The sequence below is a fragment of the Zeugodacus cucurbitae genome, chromosome 6, assembly GCF_028554725.1.
Source record: "Zeugodacus cucurbitae isolate PBARC_wt_2022May chromosome 6, idZeuCucr1.2, whole genome shotgun sequence".
Lineage (NCBI taxonomy): Eukaryota > Metazoa > Arthropoda > Insecta > Diptera > Tephritidae > Zeugodacus > Zeugodacus cucurbitae.
Window position 1 is genome coordinate 1,982,577 of NC_071671.1, and position 21,200 is coordinate 2,003,776.

At 39.1% G+C, this 21,200-nt stretch overlaps 3 protein-coding genes across 4 annotated transcripts; 1 reads left to right on the forward strand and 2 right to left on the reverse strand.

Moving 5' to 3' along the window:
- Window positions 1-886: 886 nt before the first annotated feature.
- On the reverse strand, window positions 887-8,122 carry LOC105215623 (dehydrogenase/reductase SDR family member on chromosome X). 2 transcript variants are annotated; one of them, XM_054234789.1, is made up of 7 exons: window positions 7,420-8,122; window positions 7,231-7,357; window positions 3,630-3,844; window positions 3,356-3,463; window positions 2,034-2,207; window positions 1,765-1,972; window positions 887-1,700 (listed from the first exon to the last, which is right to left on the reverse strand). In XM_054234789.1, exons 3-7 carry the CDS (start codon window positions 3,802-3,804, stop codon window positions 1,304-1,306), a joined length of 1,062 nt encoding a protein of 353 aa, XP_054090764.1. In that variant the 5' UTR covers window positions 3,805-3,844; window positions 7,231-7,357; window positions 7,420-8,122; the 3' UTR covers window positions 887-1,303. The 2 variants fall into 2 exon arrangements, with proteins under 2 accessions (XP_054090764.1, XP_011187939.1); XM_011189637.3 differs by lacking the exon at window positions 7,231-7,357 and having other exon boundaries at window positions 7,420-8,120.
- Window positions 8,123-10,070: 1,948 nt separating this feature from the next.
- Chrna6_0 (uncharacterized) lies at window positions 10,071-13,545 on the forward strand. Its single transcript, XM_054234788.1, has 9 exons — window positions 10,071-10,505; window positions 10,599-10,730; window positions 10,943-11,095; window positions 11,165-11,352; window positions 11,823-11,935; window positions 12,002-12,432; window positions 12,507-12,647; window positions 12,709-12,875; window positions 12,971-13,545. Exons 1-9 carry the CDS (start codon window positions 10,196-10,198, stop codon window positions 13,097-13,099), a joined length of 1,764 nt encoding a protein of 587 aa, XP_054090763.1. The 5' UTR covers window positions 10,071-10,195; the 3' UTR covers window positions 13,100-13,545.
- Window positions 13,546-13,667: 122 nt separating this feature from the next.
- On the reverse strand, window positions 13,668-19,382 carry LOC105215646 (ice-structuring glycoprotein). Its single transcript, XM_054235111.1, has 6 exons — window positions 19,241-19,382; window positions 18,805-19,119; window positions 18,385-18,706; window positions 15,007-15,140; window positions 14,541-14,885; window positions 13,668-14,463 (listed from the first exon to the last, which is right to left on the reverse strand). Exons 1-6 carry the CDS (start codon window positions 19,250-19,252, stop codon window positions 13,990-13,992), a joined length of 1,602 nt encoding a protein of 533 aa, XP_054091086.1. The 5' UTR covers window positions 19,253-19,382; the 3' UTR covers window positions 13,668-13,989.
- Window positions 19,383-21,200: the final 1,818 nt, after the last annotated feature.

The window sequence follows — 21,200 nt, forward strand, 5'->3', positions numbered from 1 at the left end:
TATACCAAGCGAAGCCAGGTCCCTCTCCACCTGGTCCTTCCATAGGAGTGGAGGTTTCCCTCTTCCTCGGCTACCACCAGTGGGTACTGCATCGAATACTTTCAGAGCTGGAGCACTTTCATCCATTCGAACAACATGACCTAGCCAGCGTAGCCGCTGTCTTTTTATTCGCTGGACTATGTCTATGTCGTCGAATAACACATACAGCTCATCGTTCCATCGTCTGCGGTATTCGCCGTTGCCAATGTTTAAGGGACCATAAATCTACCGCAAAACCTTCCTCTCGAAAACTCCTAGTGTCGTCTCATCGGATGTTGACATCGTCCACGCTTCTGCACCGCAAAGTAGGACGGGAATGATGAGAGACTTGTAGAGTTTGGTTTTTGTTCGTCGAGAGAGGACTTTACTTTTCAATTGCCTAATTAGTCCATAGTAGCACCTGTTGGCAAGAGTGATTCTGCGTTGGATTCCCAGGCTGACATTGTTGGTGTTGTTGATACTGGTTCCCAGGTAGACGAAATTATCTACTACTTCAAAGTTATGACTGTCAACAGTGACGTGGGAGCTGTTTGTTTGACGACAGGAGATATTTCGTCTTGTTCTCGTTCACCACCAGACCCATATGCTTCGTGTATGCCTATCGTTAATTAGGTAAACTTATTAATTTTGGAAAATTCAGAGCATTTTGATCCTTAGAAAGCAATTACTTCGCTTCTCACAATCGACCACAGGTCAATGGCTCATTCGGTCGACTCGTTTATTCGCAGAATCTAATTGAGATTGAGTACGTTAGACTACCGTTACTATTTATCTTTAACTAGGCATACATGTGAATAAATCAGATCATATTAAAGATCTCATAAAGATCTCAATACATACATATATATTTCATATAAAAAAATTAAGTTTATTCACCGATGTAAATAAATACAGTTGTGGTTTTAACTATCAGCATTCAATACATTTCCATTTAAATGCTTCTTACTACAGCTAATACAGATTAATATAAGTGATATTTGTGTTTGGATCATGGCTACTTTATAAAAATATAAATAAGATAGAAATAGGTGTGTGGTTATTGCTTTTAAAGGCAAAACGTATTTTATAAAAAAATGTATACAAAATTCTATATAGGATACAAAAGTGACGAAATCTAAATTGTAACTGGTTATGACCTGAAACAGTTATAACCGACATACAGTAAACGTGTGGCTTAAAAATATTGTAAGAGAAGAATGTACGCTCGTTTTAAGTGGGAAAATCCGGTGGCAGATAAGCTATATCAACGCTTAAATTTTACACATCAAATCTTTCCATTGCCGAATTCGTCGATTTTCAACAGTTCACAAGAGTATTTAAACAATTTCTCACATTTGGCTGGATCTTTGGCATCTCTATGCATTTGTCCCAGTCCACCGTTGCTCAAGTAGGTGCCACCTTTTCCCTCTTGCTTGGGATCGATGGCGGCAAACACGACGGTGCGTGAACCTTGCTCGGGATTCTTGAACAACAGCTTCTTCACGAACGGCACATAAGTGGTGGCGCTATGCTCGAACAGATCGGTGTCCACAATACCCGGATGCACAGCATTCACCTGCACATGCGCCGACTGTGCGTTCAAGAGGGTTTGCAGATGACGTGTGGCGAGGATTTGTGCCAACTTCGATTGACTGTAGGCAGTGCCCGGGTAGTAGTTTTTCCTGTGGGGGGGTTGTGTGTTAAATAATTTATAAAAAGTGGTCTCATATTGCTGATTGTACTTACAGTCCATTGATGTCATTGTAATTGATGCGTCCAATCAGATTCACGCAGGAGGAAATGTTGACGATGCGCGCATTTTTGCCTTCCTTGCCGGCGGCCTTCAGCTCGGGCAACAGCAGATGTGTGAGCAAGAAGTGGCCCAAATAATTGATGGCAAAGTGAGATTCGAAGCCTACAGCGGTCAGCTTGAAGGGCGCAAACATGATGCCAGCTACGAGTAAATTTAGATTTTGTGTTATTAATTTTCACATAAGAGAGATTATGAAACTCACCATTGTTAATTAGCAAATCCACTTTGTTGTAGCGCGCCTTAACTTTTTCGGCGAATTCCTTAACAGACGCCAGTTCGCCGATATCGAGTGACTCACATATTAGCTTGCCGCCGCTTGTGGTGAGGTCGACAACGGAAGCGACTGCAGCTTCGGCGCTGGCGGGATCACGTACACCTGAGAAATGCAAGCAAACCAAGTCGTCAATATATAAAACGAGCTTAAAGTTTAGGGTTGCGCCTAACTGTATGCTATGTGTAGTGTGGTGTATTGTGTGGAATTAAAATTTTAACGCGAAATGTTAGCATACTTTTAGGCGATAGTGATCGTTTACTACGCAGCAAATAAAATGTGTAAGCCACTTTATAGCGAGCTTTTAAGTCTTATAAATTACATATCTAGACAAATGTTTGTGTAATCGCATCAAAGTTAATAAACTTTTTTAATTTAACAATATTGGCCGCCAGGGCTCAGTGCTAATTGAAAATATGTTCACGTCTGCAATAAATTCTACGCTGTCGGTATTGTGTGATGGGTTTTCGTTGCGCACAAAGTGCACACTTTCTGCAGGTCAACGAAGAAGCTTTGTACGCAAGGACGCTTACAACACGCTTGTTATGTAGATTTTGAGTCTGCGCGCATTCAACATTTCTGCCATATAAATCTGCATTCGATTACTTAGCGTTCAAATCACGTACAAATTGAATCTTAGTACACTTGCATACATATGTGTGTACTCGTTATGTGTGCATTAGGGTGGGTTTTTCATAAATATTTAATTTTTAACATTTTGAAAATTTTTTTAAATATTTTTTCAGAAAAAAAATTTTTTGAAAATATATTTTGAAAAAATATTAAACATTTTTTTTAATATTTTTACTGACTTAACTACTTTTACAACTAAAAACTTTTTTTTCCAAAATTTTTTATTTTTTAAATTTTTGTTACAATTTTTTTTTTCAAATTATCAAAAAAAAAATAGTATATATTTATATTTAATATATATATATTTTTTTTAAATCTATCTTCTTTGGTCTTTTCTTAAACCTGCATATGTTTAAAATTCTAGGAATATGACCAGCAATGTGCTAAATCGGTTTAGAGAACATGAGTAATTTCTTAAAAATTCAAAATGATTTGCATGCGAATGTGAAATAATAATTTTATAATGTTTTTAATGGCCGAAACCGTGAATATTTGAGTAGATTATTACGTGCAGATGCATACTTTTCAGAATTATTAAAAAAGTATTTTAGCGAGGTTAGTTTTCAATTTAATAACCTAAAACTAGTGCAGCTAGAAGTATTCATTTCATTTCAACTTACCCATTATAACAGTTATATCACAGGCCAACAGTTTCTCCACAATGCGCAATCCAATGCCACGGTTGCCACCCGTTATAACAGCTACTCGCCCAGGTTGCTTATAAAGCGCTAATGTAATGGCAAAATATTAGTACTCAACAATTGTAAAGTCAATAAAAACAAGCAAAATTCAAAATAAAATTCCGCAAATCATCGCTTACACTTGAGAATGGTAGCTCAAACAATTACTACTTTAATTACAATAGATGAAACGCCGTTAAGCATTAGCACTCACCAACGCGATCGCGTGATCGATATGTGAAATCGTGTATGAGGCCGACTAGGCCAATGTATTGATAGCGCAGCTCCGTTTTCAGCTCATACCAATTCCGTGGCATCTCCTTGGAAGTTTTGGCGAAATAAAAGCCACAGAATAATATCAGAAAAATAATAATAATGCAGGCCAGCATTTTGGACGGCTCAGTTCAGTGCGTTGCAAGTGAGAAGCAGCTGTAAAAAAGAGAAAATAGAATTCGAAATAAGTGCTTGCGACATATCTGTGCTTCAGTAGAACCTAGCAACTTAGTTAAGGCCGTTAGTGATAAGCTCTACAGACTGCGTTGGCTGATAAGTGTCGCATGACGACAGCGGTGCAAAGTTCAATTCTAATAACTCATTTATTAGCCGGCTATCATGACGCTGACAGGCACAACGCGATGACACAAACTGTTTGAAATGGAATCACAAAGTGATCGCAAATCATATTTTACTTGTATTTCAGGAATTCTACAATTTTCTTAATATCAAACCGCAGACACTTGATCGACATCTAGATAATTTTCATACTTGCCCTCCCTTCAAAGAGGGTATATAAACATTTACAGAAACTCTTTAGCGCCGAATACTTCCTAGTTCTAAGCGAACTGGTTTCAACAAAGAGTTCAAGAAAAAAAAACCAATTAGCATAACGAAATATGTTTTGCACTTCTAATACGCTTAAGATCATAATAAAAAAGCTGGCGAATTTTAGGAAACCAGTTTTAGGCATTTGGAAGTTTGATTATCTGCAAAAAATCGCCTATCAACAATTATGAATGATTTAGAAAACAATTCATACGGTGAAAAGGTACCCAGAGAGGCAATTAGAACATTGGGATTAGGGAATGGTCGATTCCTAGATTATATAAATAAATAGTTATTGACTATATGAGTGTATAGCTAACGTTGTGGGTTGCAGGTTGAAATTAGGTCTCCGATCAAATCAAATCTTCAAAAAAGTTCAATTTAACATCAAACACCTCTCCATAGCAAAAGTCAAATCTTCGAGTGTACCAAAACTAGGAATGTAGACCATAGGAAACCGGAAGAAATCTGTTCGAAAACATTCTCAACATTCCTCATTTCTTGAGAATGAACCTCTGTTGGATGCATGTTCTTACGATCTCCAAATAAATATTGTCTTAATTAGTTTATTTTCTTTTCGAGTGGAATTCTCTAGAGCATTCTAAATATTTATTTGCAAAATTCTTAGACGCATGCGCACGCTTCTTCACTGTATGTAACTACAGCGCTTTCATTTCTGGATGCTTGGCTAAATTGCTTGTTTACACATCCATTTGTATCGAGTGTTTGCACCAACTCTAGTGAAATTGTGACGCGTAAGCATGTCAACGACGCGGTAACGGTGTTGTTCAAGCAGTAAATACTAATATTTGAAAAGGCGTGAAATATGCATAATTTATAACTGTTATAAATGCACTTAGTTTTATACAAAAAATCTCAGTATTTGTCACAACAAGTGAGCGTTGAAAGTCAAACAAGAGATTTCTACAAGGGTGCTTACAACCATAAAACTACTCGAAAGCACTCGAATAGTTTGTAATGCTATGAAACTTTAAGTTTTCTACATGTTGTACCTTGTGCTTACAAAAATTACTAAATTTCACAGGCTTTTGTTGCTTTTCAGAAATAGAATCTTTTGTTGCTATTGTGGTGTTTACTTTTACTTGTGTTGTTGACTTCACGGTTGCTTAAATTGCAATCTAAGTAACTAACAGGTGTTAACTTATTACCGCCAAGAAGTCAACAAATAAAACAAAGGCTTCCAGTCGCACTTTAGACAGCTGCGCATGGCTTTTGTACTTTCGCACTTACAAGCACTACAGAAAACTAACAATTAGATAAATACATCTTTAGTAAGAACCCTTTAAATTTCATACAAGGTGTTAGGCGGCAAAAATAAATATTTTATTTGCTGGCGTTTGATTTAGTTGATATTACAAACTTGTAAATATTTTAGTTGTAAACTGGTTTATTTTTGGACCACACATTTATGCCCATTGCACCTTATACGGAAAAGCTGTATTACAAAATCTTACAAAGCTGCTGCATTATATAACACCAAACACAAGCTGAGTTTCAAATTTCAACAGAAGATTTCGAAACTTTTATAATTATGCATGTAGATTTGTATTTTGGTATTGGTCTTGCACGTAGGTGCTTATAGTTTTTAAGGTTAGAGCGCCAGTTGCCAAGTTCAATTGTGATTGAAACTAGTTTTCCTAAGATTAACCATTGGGCAGCGACGAGTTGACAATGAATGTCAATGGGCAGGAACTCTGGTTTCTGGAGGCCGCTAAAGAGACGTTTGCCATGGTAGATTAAAGATAAAAAGACTAGATGACCTTAAATGAAGCTTGAAATGAAAATGGATTTTAAAATGAAAATTAGTTTTGAATTGAAAATGAATATTGAACACGAAAATGCTACTAAATATATTTACTAATGCTTAAAAGTTTTCAAGAGGCTACAAAATAAAAACGAAACTTATAAAGAAAGTATATACAGAAGCACAAATAAACTGGAGAAGAAAGTTAAAACCAATGGCAGATCTCAGATAAAAAAAAAAAACAATAATAAAACCAAAAACCAAAATTGTCGGAAAACAAAATAACAATTTTTGTGCTTAAATACAATACATGTATGTCTGTATGTATGTGGAAGATGTACAAATTGCTGAGTACAAAAGTGTTGTTCAAAAGAAAATGCAAATTTGACTCCCTATGACATATGGTCACATAAATGTATGTCTGTGAATACATCAGTGTGTGTGTGTGAATATGTTAACAATGAGACAACAATCGCCAAACGAAACGAATATGGCTAATAAACAAATTAATGCTGACTATCGTTGGCAAATTGCCAAGAAAATTGAAGGTGCGAGAAAGAGTTTGCAGTAAACGTGCAAATTGAAAAGGTGTAGAGTAGAAAATATTTAGAGTTCATTGGCAGCGATTGAAAACAGAACACAGTTGAAGATTTAGAAACTCCAAAAGAAACGGATAGCTTATTGCACAAGTGAATAATGCAAAACTGTATGACAAATGAGTATATCCACAGCTAGTTGTTGGCAGGAAGTGGTCATTTCTCAATATTGGTTTGAATTTGTATGTGGTTTCAACTCATTCATACTACTTAAACTCAGCTTGGCGATTATATTGAAGTTCAGCGATAATTATATGCTAATCCACTGCTATTTTGTAAAAATAACAAATCCACTTTCTGCTTATAAACCGAAGTAGTGGCTGCCAACAATAAAACTCGAATCGGCACAAAACGCAGCGTGTCATGAGGTAGCAGCGTTTAAGAGCGTGCATCTAAGCTGATAAGCTGAACTTGCGTGCTTTTAAAGCCGAAAGACAGACAAAAGTATTTTTGTAGACATAAGTGTGTTAAGGTATACATATTCATGCGCGTGGCTGTAAAGAAGCAAAGCAGAAGCAGCGCCAAAAACTTTCTTTTTCCAAACTAACCAAATTCGACTATGTATATGCAACCACAAACGTTTATATACAGCGATGTCACAACTTTACATATAGACACACATATGTACATACATGTAGGGCTATGTTTATACAATAAATGTGGCTTTTGGGGACTTCATTTGGTTATGTATTTAATAAATTTTAAATTTAATTCGACACAGTGGAGATGGTACCAATAATTTTGTAGGTTTTTGAAGAGCTGAAATTTGCTTATTATTTATTTGATTTTTTTTATACAAAAAGTAAAAATAAACCACTTACCTTGTATCGCAAGCAAATACTCTAGGGTTTAATGTTGTTGCGTTGTTGTTGTGTGCTTTTGTGGCACTTGTTGCCCACTTTTATGCTTTTTATACGTATTTGTAATTAATTTTGAATGTATAATTGCTTATAACAACCACGTTTATGTCAAGTCATAACAGTTCATTTAATTGTTGTGTTAAACTCTTAATTTCCCTCCAACGCTAAGTCACTTATCACGTTTGACACAATGCGCGAATCGTTCTGATTACACCTGCTTTATACCTATATACATTTACTACAACAACAGTTCATTTAGCGCGATAACGCGTTCCCAACAGAACTGCTCGCGGAGAAAATCAAAATGTGACTAATCGTCCAACCTTACCGGCACGTCTTCAAAACCAACATAGCTTTGACCACAAACGCACGCAATGCTATTGGAGCTACATATTTGCCTCCACAAGCTATAATTATGAGCGAGCACAACTCTCTGTTAGCTTGTTGATTTGCTACTCAGCTTTATTGAGGAGGCAGCAATTTCGTGAGTGCCAACAGTAAATTTCGAGATTTTTTGCTATTTGTTGTGGAATGCACTTCAGTACCTTTATAAATTTATTGTTTACTTCACTAATTTGTTGTGTTAATTAATAATTAATATTAGTAATTCTTTATAAACACATAAATTGCAGTCGTTTTTCTCATCTCCATTTTGTACCAAATTCGCGACTTGTAAACACAAATTGCGAACAGCTGTGTAGACAGCTGTCGTGTTTAAGGAGTAGCCACCTGCGAAAAATATTTATTTATTGGTGGTGATTTTAATTTGAAGGATTTTGTTGAGGAATTTATGTGCATATAATAAATAGAGACTGTTAAGTTTGAACATTATTTAAAAAAAATATTTTATATTACATTTTTCATATTTAGTGTTCAGTTAATGTCTCTAGGTCTACAACTTTGCTTCCGCCTATTTTTGTAAATTTAATTATTTTTATACTTTCGCAACTAAAGTTGCTAAGAGAGTATTATAGTTTTGTTCACATAACGGTTGTTTGAAAGTCATAAAACTAAACGAGTTAGATATAGGTTTATATATATCAAAATGATCAGGGGGACGAGACCAGTCAAAATCCGAATGTCTGTCCGTCTCCCCGTGCAACGGATAACTTGAGTAAAAATTGAGATATCTTGATGAAACTTGGAACACATGTTCCTTGGGACCGTGAGAGGGTTGCTTTCGATGGGCAAAATCGGACCCCACAAAATGGTGAAAACTGAAAACACATAAAGTGTCATAACTAAGCCATATATAAAGTTATAAAATAAAAGTTGGAGCGAAGAATCGCACTAGGAAGGGCCATATTTGGATGTAATTATTTTGGGGAAGTGGACGTGGCCCCGCCCACAAATCGGTTATTTATATATAGCTCGCAAACCAATAAAGCTATATAAACTAAACTTTCTGCAGTCGGTTCTCTTACGTACCCCATCACACACCATGAAATTAGTTGAACTCGGATAATAACCACGCCCACCTCCCATACAAAGCTTAGGTTGAAAATTACTAAAAGTGGGTTATATCACTAATGAAAAATGTCAGAAATACTAAATTTTACAGCAGAAATTGTCGAAGGAAGCTGCACTCAGATCTTTTTACAAAATGGAAAATGGGCGTGGCATCGTCCACTTATGGGTCAAAAACCATATCTCAGGAACTACTCGACCGATTCGAATAAAATTCGGTATATAATATTTTCTTGACACCCTGATGACACGTGTGGAAAATGGATGAAATCGGTTCACAACCACGACAACTTTCCATATAACTCAATTCTGAATTCCATCTTATTCCTTCACTTTATAATATATATATAATCAACCAATGAAGATAGCGAAATAAAACTTTACACAAATACTGTATATGCTCTGTGGCATCATTTGTGAAAAAATTTTCGAAATCGGACTATAACTTTTCAAAGCCCCGTATATAGAATATGAAGAATTCAGTGCGCCATGGTTATTTTTCACAGAAAATTTCGGTAAATCTCTCAGGTATCTTAATTTAATTTAGAGGAAATATTTTTCTTCTAATAGTGTAACTTCCCCTAACTCTCATATACCTAATTATAGGATTTTCAAATTGGGTCAAATTGTGTGTTATCTTAATAAAAATATATCAATAAATTGCAAGAGTATAAAATGTTCGGTTGCACCCGAACTTAGCCTTTCCTTACTTGTTTTGTATAAAAACGGTTACAAATGTCGCACTTTTCCTGGAATTAAAAAAGAAAACCAAAATTTGCCGCACATGTCGAGAATTCGGCTCAAAAGTGACATTTTCAGTTGAGAATAAGTTTGGGATGCAAACAGATCTCTAAAAATATTTTTTGGGTTAATGTTGATACAAATGTCCAAGATCGATATAAAACGATTTAATCGATTTAATCGGCCAGTGCTTCAACCTAGAGACATCTATTGGAAAACGGCGGAGGCAAAGTTGTAGACCTAATATTTTCGTAAAAAACAAATCAGTAAATGTATGAAACACATTACTACACACTGTGCGCGTCTGCAGCGTTCCTTAGCATGCAGTGCTTTGCTGATAACATCCTACAGAATTTGCGCTCAGTCTTAAGATTTATCACAACTCACTGCTGTAGCTGGAGCTCATTAACTGCTTGTCGTTATTTCATGGAATAGTTGCTGTGGAGCAGTCGCTGTGAAACGTTTAAATAGTTAGAAAAGTGAAAAAAAAATCAATTATTATAACGGAAAATTAATTGCATTAGTCAGCATGCATTTGTATAACTTATGTAACAACTATATTCGAGCAATCGGCCTTTTAACGCTGCTTTTGTTCCAACTCAGCGCTGCTAACAAATACAATGTGTCCCTGGCACAAATGGATACCTGCAAGGAGTATCGCATAGCCAACAGCGGCTATGGCTATACGCAATTCTTTCACATACACAAATTGGCCAACAACAAAGTGAACACAAACGAACGGTTGCATTTGAAATTCTACGTGCTCGCACCGATGGACGCACACATCCTGCTCGCGGTCAACGATAAGCCGCTCACGCGTGATCGCGTCTATGAAGTGGGTGCGTAACGAGGCACAAATTGTTGTCGTTTCTAAAGAATTTTGAAAAATAAATACTAAATGGCATTCCTTTATGCATTTCTTTTGTTATCAGTGATTGGCGCCGGCCAGAATTCCTTCTCCACCATACGCAGTCGCATGGCTTCGATGCGCGTCTCCACAAGTACGGTGCCGAATATTTTATCTATATACGATCCGACGCCCATCGAAATCATACAAACAAAGGGTATGTTCCGGCATCCATACATATGTACATATATATTTCTAAGTGCGGGTGTGGCATTGTGCAAAGACTCTTTGTGTGTGAAAAAGTGTAGATATGTATGTGTGTGTAAGCAGCTGATAAGCGGCGTGTGTTTAAGCTAAGCTTAAAATAACTCAATAGCGCAAATCTAAAAACGTTTGAGTGTGTGTGTGTGTGTTTTCTTTCAACCGCAGATGGCACACTTTCCGTTTACATACAGGGCTTAAAGAAGGAACCACTTTTGAATTACACCGACCCCGCGCCGCTTGACATCAACTATCTGAGCTTCAGTAGTTTTGGCTCAACGCCGGCGAAATGGTACTACGACTGTCAATTCGATGGTTTCGGTGAGTGAACACAAATATATGCCTGTGGCTGTGAAGCTGTTTATCTCGAACAAATTTTGCATTTTGCAGCTGAAGAAATGGAGGAGGAAGTACGTGAGCTCGACCCCTATCACGCGCTGCTGGCGAATTTAACGAGGAAATCGGCGAACGCGTCGGTGCCCATGGATCTCAAGTCGGTCAATTTCGCATTCCAATTGAAGTCGGTCGTTTACAATCACGAAAAGTCAATACTACACACACGCTTGCATTTATCGCTGGTGAGTAGCGTTGACATTGAAATCTCATAACGGGAAGTGTTGTTGTGCGCGGCAAATTATGGAATTTGAGTTTGAAGCTCAGAGCTTAGATTTCATTTTTATTGATAAAATTTCGAGTCATTTTTAAGCTTTTATAATGAATATTAGTTTTTTCTTCACATAACGGTTGTTTATAATATTTTAAATTAATCGATATCGAAAAGATAGGGTTGACGCGACGTATAGATGACGATGTTTATTCGTTCGACTGTCCATGCAAGCGTCAAATTACTTATTTTTTTGTTATTGCCTCGTCCACAAAATACCGCTATTTCGAAAATGTGCTATAATTAAGTCAATTAAGACAACGGTATGTCACAGTATCACATCCTTTAAAACCTCCGACTGCAAGGCTTTCGAAGTTTTACCGCCTCTTAAAATTCAAAAAATATCTTTTCTCCTTTATTTCGTCACTTCGTGTAATCAATTAGTATTGGCAAGACCCCAGACTTGCATGGGATGCGAATGAGCTTGGCATTGCGGCCATAAGTTTCGGCTACAAAGATGCACCGGAAATCTGGAAACCGGATTTAATAGTGCTCAAGTAAGTTTATACCCAGCGAAAGCGATATTAACAGTTTTGTGAAATGTTTTTGGCAATTGCACACAGCGCCGCCCATGGCAGCAATACACAACAGGAACCCGATATCGGTTTGGTGATCTATGCCAACGGCAGCATTACATTGATCGACTCGAATGCGGAATTCGCGACTTGGTGTGTCGACACGAAACGCAACTGGCCGCATGAGCGCCTCAATTGTGGACTTATACTGGGTCTGGAGTCATTCTCGCCGCGCACACGTGAGCCCATCACTTTGGCGTATGACAACACGAAACCATTGCCAGTGGAGCCGTTCAGCATGCTGAGCGAGTGGCATTTCAGGCAAATAAGCATAGCGGAGATTGTCAATAAGGGTAACAATACGAGCCGTTATAATACCGAAGCTATTGTGCAATCCATGAACGGCGATATATCGTTGGACTTTATGATCGAAAGGAATGGCGCGTTCTACCGCAACGTTTACACGATGCCAATATTGGGTAGATACATACCTACTCGCAAGTTGTCGAACGAAATAAGTGTCTCATAATATGGCTGCTCTTCTTCTTTGCAGCTTGTGAAACTTTGCTGATTTTGTCTTTCTTGCTACATGGCTATCGGCGCGGTGGCCTCATACTGGTGGTTTTCTTCGTGATCTCCTTGGGTTTGATGTTCGTCACGAAGCATGCACCCACGGCCTATATACCAAACATATGTGAGTTTTTGTTGGCTTTTCCTCGCATATTTTAGAACCGTTTTTGGAATTTTTATTTCAGTGCACGCTTATCGTCATGTCATGCGCACCACCGCCTTCTGTTATCTATTGCACGTGACTCTAATGTGGCTGTTACTGTATCCACCGAAGGCGGAACCGTTTGACTGGTTGATGTCCTTGATAAATGTGTCGGCTTTGCGGTTGTTGCTTTGCATGCGCTTGACCGATGTAGGTTTCGAAAATCACTTTCTTGAATCTACGAAGACTTCTTTGCGTTTTTATTGTTTAAAAAATACAATTTTCTACTTTTTCATTTCGTTTAGTGCAATGACTATGTGAGTATTCAGGCACATCCTTGGCGCGAGTTGGCTAAGATGATCAACAACTGCTGCTTCATCGTCGTCAGCATATTATTTATAGTCGTGGACATACTGCTCTTGCCGAAGTATTGAAATCACTGAGGAACGGAAGTTAACAATTTTAATTATTCTTTTCTTTTTTTCTTTAATATAATTATTTGAAAATATTTGTATTTAGAAATTAAACAAATTAGATATTTTTTGTTGAAAAAAGTTCACTCGACATTTTATTTTGTTTTTGTTAAAAGTATATACAAAACATTGAAATAAATACAATACATTATATAATATTCTCATTAACTTTTATAGACAAATTCTGGGTTATATTACACCATATTCCTCAGTTACGCCATTTTGAGCAAGCACTCGATGACGTATTTTATGTTGCTGTTGCTATCGCTTTGCCTTCGTGAACTTAATTCCTTTGCCATAATGAATATTTTATTCAAACAATTGTTTATTGAGTTAAATACATTTGAAACAGAGATTAATGAAAGTGATGAAGAGAACAATTATGGTTGAGAGCGCTCAACACTGATTTTTCTCTTGCTCATACTACGCTCTTACACTCCACTCCACTCTCCTCTTATCTACACTTATTTATCGCGCGGCTGCTTGCTGTTCTTGTTGTTATTATTATTAAGCATTGTTGTACTGATGAATCGTTTTTGTTGTTGTGGGTTCTTATTGTCGACACATTTGTAATTCATCGTAGCAATAATGCAAAAATGCATTGAAAAGTAAGGCGAATTCCCATATTGAGAGAAGGGAAATATATTATTTAGATCCTTAGATCATAGAAAGCCTATAAAACCATTTAGTGACTACCAAAAAAAATATAGAGCAAATACTTAAAAGCGTTGACCGCCCAAAGGCAGTCTTACGCCATAACGTAATGCGTGTAATGCGTGTAATCCGTATATCCTTGTTCTTTTCTCGCCTTTAAGTCCTTTTATTTTTGCTGCACGTGGGTCATAGCTGATTTAATGTCCATAACCATGTCCATAGCCATGGCCGTAACCGTAACTTGCACCGTAGCTGATGGCTGGTGCGGCATATTTCACAATGGATGGAGCAGCTGCGGCGTATGAGATCGAGGGCGCGGCATACGAGATGGCCGGTGCAGCGGAGTAAGAAATGGATGGAGCAGCAGCGGCGTAGGAGATAGCCGGAGCAGCGGAGTAAGAAATGGATGGGGCAGCAGCGGCATATGAGATGGCCGGAGCAGCGGAGTAAGAAATGGATGGAGCTGGGGCGGCATACGAGATGGCTGGTGCGGCTGCAGCGTATGAAACAGCTGGCGCCGCTACGGCAACTGGAGCTGAAACGGCAACTGGAGCTGAAACAGCAACTGGAGCTGATACGGCAACTGGAGCTGAAACGGCAACTGGAGCTGAAACGGCAACTGGAGCGGCGGCGGCGACCTTAACGACGGCTGGTGCAGCTTGTTGAATGACCTGAACGGCATATGGAGTGAAGTATTAGTAAGGGTTTAAATTCTACAAGATTCTCTCACTCTCTCTCCTCAACTCACCTGACTGAAGGTGGAGTAGCTGGTGGCGGCTGGAGCTGCTTTCACCAGGGCTGGAGCGGCGACTACGGCAGGTGCGGCGTAAGCCTTAACAACGGGCGCGGAGGCAATACTGATGGATGGCGCTGAGTAACTAACGGCTGGAGCGGCGGCTGTGTAACTAATAGCTGGAGCAGCGGCGTAACTTATGGAAGGAGCGGCAGCCGTATAACTTATAGATGGCGCGGCAGCTGCGTAGCTCAAAGCTGGACCATGACCTAAGCTGAGCGCTGGCGCCGCATACGATCCATGGCCCAAACCTAGATATCCAGGGGCAGCGGTAGCGGCTGCGATCAAGCTAAGTACGATCTATGGCGACACAACGGAAAGGATACATTAGAAAAACGACGAAAGGAGGAAGATAGTAGCAGCGATAGCACAAACACTTAAGATTCTTTAATTCACACTAGAACACACGCGTTATCCTCACCAGATATTTCATGATTGGATATGTCTGAGTGTATACGTTTACAGAGGATTTATGTGATTTATTTGCGAACTCTTTCACACGTCTATTGAACGCAAGCACGCGATTTACTTGGTAGTCGCTCGGTTGGTGGTGAAGTCAACTGTGATTTCTAAGCTGACAAACGGTTACTTTTATAGTTCAACGCGTTCGATCGTAAATCAGACAAATTATAAACAAGAGAAAAATCGGTGCATTCTTGTGCGAATCGTACGTACAAAAGTAAAACAAAAAGAGTGCGAAAACGCACAATCACCTAAAAGTAAAATGATTGCAATCGCCTTTGTCGCTCTCGAAGCGAACTCGCGGCGGCTCGTTTTGGCAAGATGTTGCCGTGTAGACGATTCTTTTGCTGCATCCGATTGCTGCTGCCCAGTTGTTGTTGTTGCTATCCTGTCCACTTAGCAATGCGTGCAAACGCCAATTTTAGCGGGAAGTGTAGCAACACACTATCGTCTATGGTCCGTTGTCTGCCGCCAGCTGGGCTGGCGTCATGTACCATAAGTATGCTTACAAAGTATTAGCGGCAAATATGTGGAAAATGAGTGAATTAAATTGAATTAAGATATTTGTTGCACGACAACTGAGTTTTTGGACACTTTTTATTGTGTGGTTTTTATTATTTTCACGGGTAAGCTGGGGGAGGACAGTGGGTGCTGATGAAACTGAATAAATAAAAAGTTAAAGTAGAAAATTGAAAGGCAGATATGCGTAACTACTAACTGTTCACTCGTCCAATAATACTCCTACAAAAAAAAAAAAAAAACAAATCATAACTTAATTTTAAAGTAGTATCCGACCGATTCATGATTAGCCGATGCCAAGGCAGATTAAGCTGTCGGACTCTAGTTTAGGGATATGCCATGATAACGGTTAACAAGCCAAATCACTTCAAAACTGACGATAGACATATCACCCATCCTGGTTGGAACAAAAAGCAGCGATTAACGCATCAAAGACAAGAAAATGCCTTGGAAACACAACAATTCTAAAGATGACGCCATTCGTGCGATTTAGGCGAACTCGATTACCTCAATGGAACACGAGCATGCTCAGCAGAAGCTCAACAAAAGCTCGTTGTGCAAACATCCGCCTGAATAATTTACATATTGGCATAACAGAAATGTGATGGAAGCATAACAGCGGTAATTCTACAAAAGCGCAACAGCTCAAGCCTGCCAGTGGGAAATAAGATAGATGAGAAATCGGTGTCGAATTTAATTATCAATAATATGCACATGAGTCTACAGCCTTTGAAGCCTATTTCCAACCACACAATTTAACACTAATGTGCATCGGCACATCTCTATCGTGCAATGTTATGCTCCAGCAGAAGACACTGATTGCGCTGCCAAAGATCTGACAGCAACGCTTAGTGCCATCCATAACGGTGTTAAAGTTTCCTCATATGCGACTTTAATGTAAAAATCGGAAACATCAACTCCGGTTCCAAGGACGGCTCCAACGTTAAGCACAAGGAAAGCCAGTAGGAAAACAAGCACAGAGAGAGAGCACATTTATTAACCGGGAAGGAGGGGGACTCGATGACAGGAATTGACGTGGATCTGACATAAATAGCAAATATATAGACAGTGCTGTCGTTCTCAATATCAAATTGAGATATATTAAAAATATCAACGCAGTTACAAGCGTTTCCAATTGTTGTAAGATGCGCCAAGCAAAAAATAAACTGTTAGAAATGGATCTCGTATCTCGAATGACAGCATCTGACATAGCTTTTTAAAGCCTACCCATTGGAAACTTTGGTTCTCCGATCATACTTGGAGATTCATACTACAAGCAATACTAAAAAATCATTTCTGTTGATGAAACCAACACGCCCAAGTCATCTGGAATTAGGTATGACCTCACGAAAGTAGTGCTTAATAAAGCTACGAGTATTGATGCCACATGATGTCAGATCTTCTAATGGCTGGCCCACAACACAGATCATTTGAAATCATGCACCTTCATCTCTTTGCTATCTGGTACAGTGAAACGATCTTCCATCATCTTTAAAAGACAGCATTGTGGACAATCTAAACAAGGGTAACCGGCGTGACTGATGAAAGTGGAGACCATCTAAAACATATTTGGCATATTAATACATGGTAGACTCGTGTGTGCCTATAACTGTTTAAAAGACGAATTATAGTCGAGCATTCGCTCCCCATTAGGCGAAAACAAACTAAGTACACTCTGGCTGGAATTGGGTAGCATTTCCACTCATAACATAATCTGTATAATACATAAGCTTTGTATAATAATTCAAAATGAACGGTACTTCCTAACGGCAATATCAGCTTTTCATAATCTTTACATGGTCAACGGGGATAATTGGTCTCTTATCGCTCAATTCATGCTGGAGAAATGAAAGAAGAGGTCGAGTTCTTAAGCTCCTGCTAGACTTGTGGTAAACATCGCCAAAAGGAAGGCCATGCGATTCGGTCACTCAAACAGAAGTCAAATAAAGATTGCAATCACGAGATCGAGTTCGTCTACTGCTTCTGCTAACAATCGCACTTATTTATTTATATGAAAATATTTAGAAATCAAACAAATTAAATATGTTTTTAATGAAAAAAGTTCACTCAGCATTTTCTTTATTTTTTTTTTTTTGATAACTGTAAACACAAAGCATTAAAATAAATACTATATATGAATGTATATAATATTTAATATTCTCATTAACCCTTTGATAGACAAATTCTGTATTATATTGCACCACATTCCACCGTTACGCCATTTTGAGCACTCGATGACGCATTTTATGTTGCTGTTGCTGTTACTTTGCCTTCGTGAACTTAATTTCTTTGCCATAATGAATATTTTATTCAAACAATTGTTTATTGAGTTAAATACATTTGAAACAGAGATTAATGAAACTGATGAAGAGAACAAACTGATGATTCTCTCGCTCATACACACCACTCTCCTCTTATCTACATATATCGTGCGGCTGCTTGTTGTCGTTCTTGTTGTTGTTATTATTAAGCATTGTTGTACTGATGAATCGGTTTTGTTGTTGTTGGTTCTTATTGTCGACACATTTGTAATTCATCGTAGCAATAATGCAAAAATGCATTGAAAAGTAAGGCGAATTCCCATATTGAGAGAAGGGAAATATATTATTTAGATCCGTAGATCATAGAAAATCCTATTAAACCATTTAGTGACTACCAAAAAATATAGAGCAAATACTTGAAAGCGTTGACCGCCCAAAGGCAGTCTCACGCCATAACGTAAAGCACGTAATCCGTAATTCCATATATCCTTGTTGTTTTCTCGCCTTCATGTCCTTTCGTTTTTGCTGGTGGTCTCAACTCATTTAATGTCCATAACCATGGCCGTAACCGTAACCGCCACCCAAGCTGATTGCTGGTGCGGCATATTTCACAATGGATGGAGCAGCAGCGGCGTATGAGACCGAGGGTGCGGCATACGAGATGGCCGGTGCAGCGGAGTAAGAGATCGCGGGAGCGGCAACCTTAATGGCGGGTGCGGCATATGAGATTGCTGGTGCGGCAGCATAAGAGATGGATGGAGCTGGTGCGGCATACGAAATGGCGGGCGCGGGTGCAGCGTATGAAATAGCAGGAGCCGCTACGGCAACTGGAGCGGCGGCGGCAACCTTAACGACGGCTGGTGCAGCATGTTGAATGACCTGAGAGGGGTATGGAATTTAAGTGTTAGTAATAATAATAACAGAAAACCCCGCAATAAAAGGTATCAGTATTCTCTCACTCTCTCTCCTCAACTCACCTGACTGAAGGTGGAGTAGCTGGTGGCGGCTGGAGCTGCTTTCACCACGGCTGGAGCGGCGACTACGGCAGGCGCGGCGTAAGCCTTGACAACGGGCGCAGAAGCAATACTGATGGATGGCGCTGAGTAACTAACGGCTGGAGCGGCAGCGTAACTAACAGCTGGAGCTGCGGCGTAACTTATGGAAGGAGCGGCAGCCGCGTAACTTAAAGCTGGACCATGACCTAAGCTGAGCGCTGGCGCCGCATACGATCCATGGCCCAAACCCAGATATCCAGGGGCAGCGGTGGCGGCTGCGATCAAACTAAGTACGATCTAAGGCGACACAACGAAAAGGATACATTAGAAAAACGACGAAAGGAGGCAGATAGTAGCAGTAAAAGCACAAACACTTAAGATTCTTTATTTCACTTGAGAACACACGCGTTATCCTCACCAGATATTTCATGATTGGATTTGTCTGAGTGTGTACGTTTACGGAGGATTCAAGTGATTTATTTGCGAACTCTTTCACACGTCTATGGAACGCACGCACGCGATTTACTTGGTAGTCGCTCGGTTGGTGGTGAAGTCAACTGTGATTTCTAAGCTGACAAACGGTTACTTTTATAGTTCAACGCGTTCGATCGTAAATCAGGCAAATTATATCGAAGAGCGCAAAAACATAGCAAAATCTGTGCATTCTTGTGCGAATCAAATCGAATGCACTACAGTTAAATACACAAAAACAAAAATCTTACAAAAAAGAGCGCAAAAACGCACAATCACCCAAAATCCAATTGCAATCGGCGCTCGCAGCTTTTGTGCGGCACACGAAAGACTTGAAGCGCGAACTGGGCTGACGGCTGGCGGCCGGTGGCTCGTTTCGGCAAGATGTGGTAGACGATTCTTATGCTGCGCGGTGTAGCGATGTTTCTATTGCTTGGGTGTTGTTGTTGCTTTACTGTCCACTTAGCAATGCGTGCAACCGGCAATTGTAGCTGGAACTGTAACAACATACTCTCGCCGCTATGGTCCATACATGTTTGTGGATTTTGAGCGTACAAGTGGAATTGAGATCTTCGCTGCAACGACAGCTGAGTTTTTGGAGACTTTTTGTGTTTGAATTGCAAATGCGAATTTAAATTGTTTCTATTATTTTCTGGCGAGGCAGGGATGTTCACTGAGGGCAATACTCACACAACCAAAAAGCATTTGAGACATCCAAAATGCCTGTCACCAGTACCTGACACACGTTGTTATCTTCATTTTGAATTCCAAAATATTTGCACTGACCCAGATTTTTCCAAAGCAGCAGCCGAACGATGCTCGGCTTGCATTGGTTGCCATTTAAGACCACGCCACGCTCACTGTTATTAAGATAATTCACTTGAAAATTAATAATTCAGTGCGCTTCCTTATTTGTCAGAAAAACATGTCCGCAAAAATCGACGAAAAATTGAGCATGAGAAAAAAATACAAGAAAACATTTATGGAAGTATCTCATACGGGTGCAGGCAAACAGAACCCTCGGACTGATATCAGCGATTTACTTAATTTTGATTGATATATCTCCTAGTCTAATCGAAGAATACGTAGTAAAGTCCAAGTCAGAAGGATTTAAACGTCATATACGGTATTTGGGACCGATGGGAAGTTCTGTGCCGATTTTATCCATTGTTGGTTCTCTCTGACATTATGTTCGCCTGAATTAATCATTACAGCCTCGAAATTAAATGCAATTTTAAAGTAAAGTCCTCTCTCAACGAACAAAGACCATAATCTACGATTCGCTCATTATTTCCGTCCTGGTTTATGGTGCAGAAGTGTGTACGATGGCCACATCCGAAGAGACTCCAGGAATTTTCCAAAGAAAGATTTTGCGGAAGATTTATGTAGCTTTGAACACTGGCAACGGCGAATACCGCAGACGATGAAACGATGAGCTGTACGAGTTATACGTCGATATAGATCCAGCGAATAAAAAAACAGCGGCTACGCTGGCGAGGTCATGTGGTCCGAAAGTACTCCCGGTTTGAAAGTGTTCGTTACAGTGGAAGTAGTTGCTGGTGGAAGTAGAGGAAGACCTCCACTCTGTTGGAAAGCCCAGGTGGAGAAGGACCTGGTTGCGCTTGGTATCATCAAAGGGCGCCAAACCGGGGAAAAGAAAAACTAATGGCGTCTTGTTATTAACTCCGACAGTAAAGAAGAAGAAGACTCAATCATAGCCTTATTTCTTATTAATATTTATATCATTGTGGAGTTCAATTAATATTATTATACCATATTGGTCGGAAAACTGGAATCATTCATTATATTGGGTCCATGATAATACAATTTTGGCCACATTCTCACTGGGTCATTATAACAAGGGTCTAAGAGGAATGAAATAATATCCGATTATTTATGAGATTTTA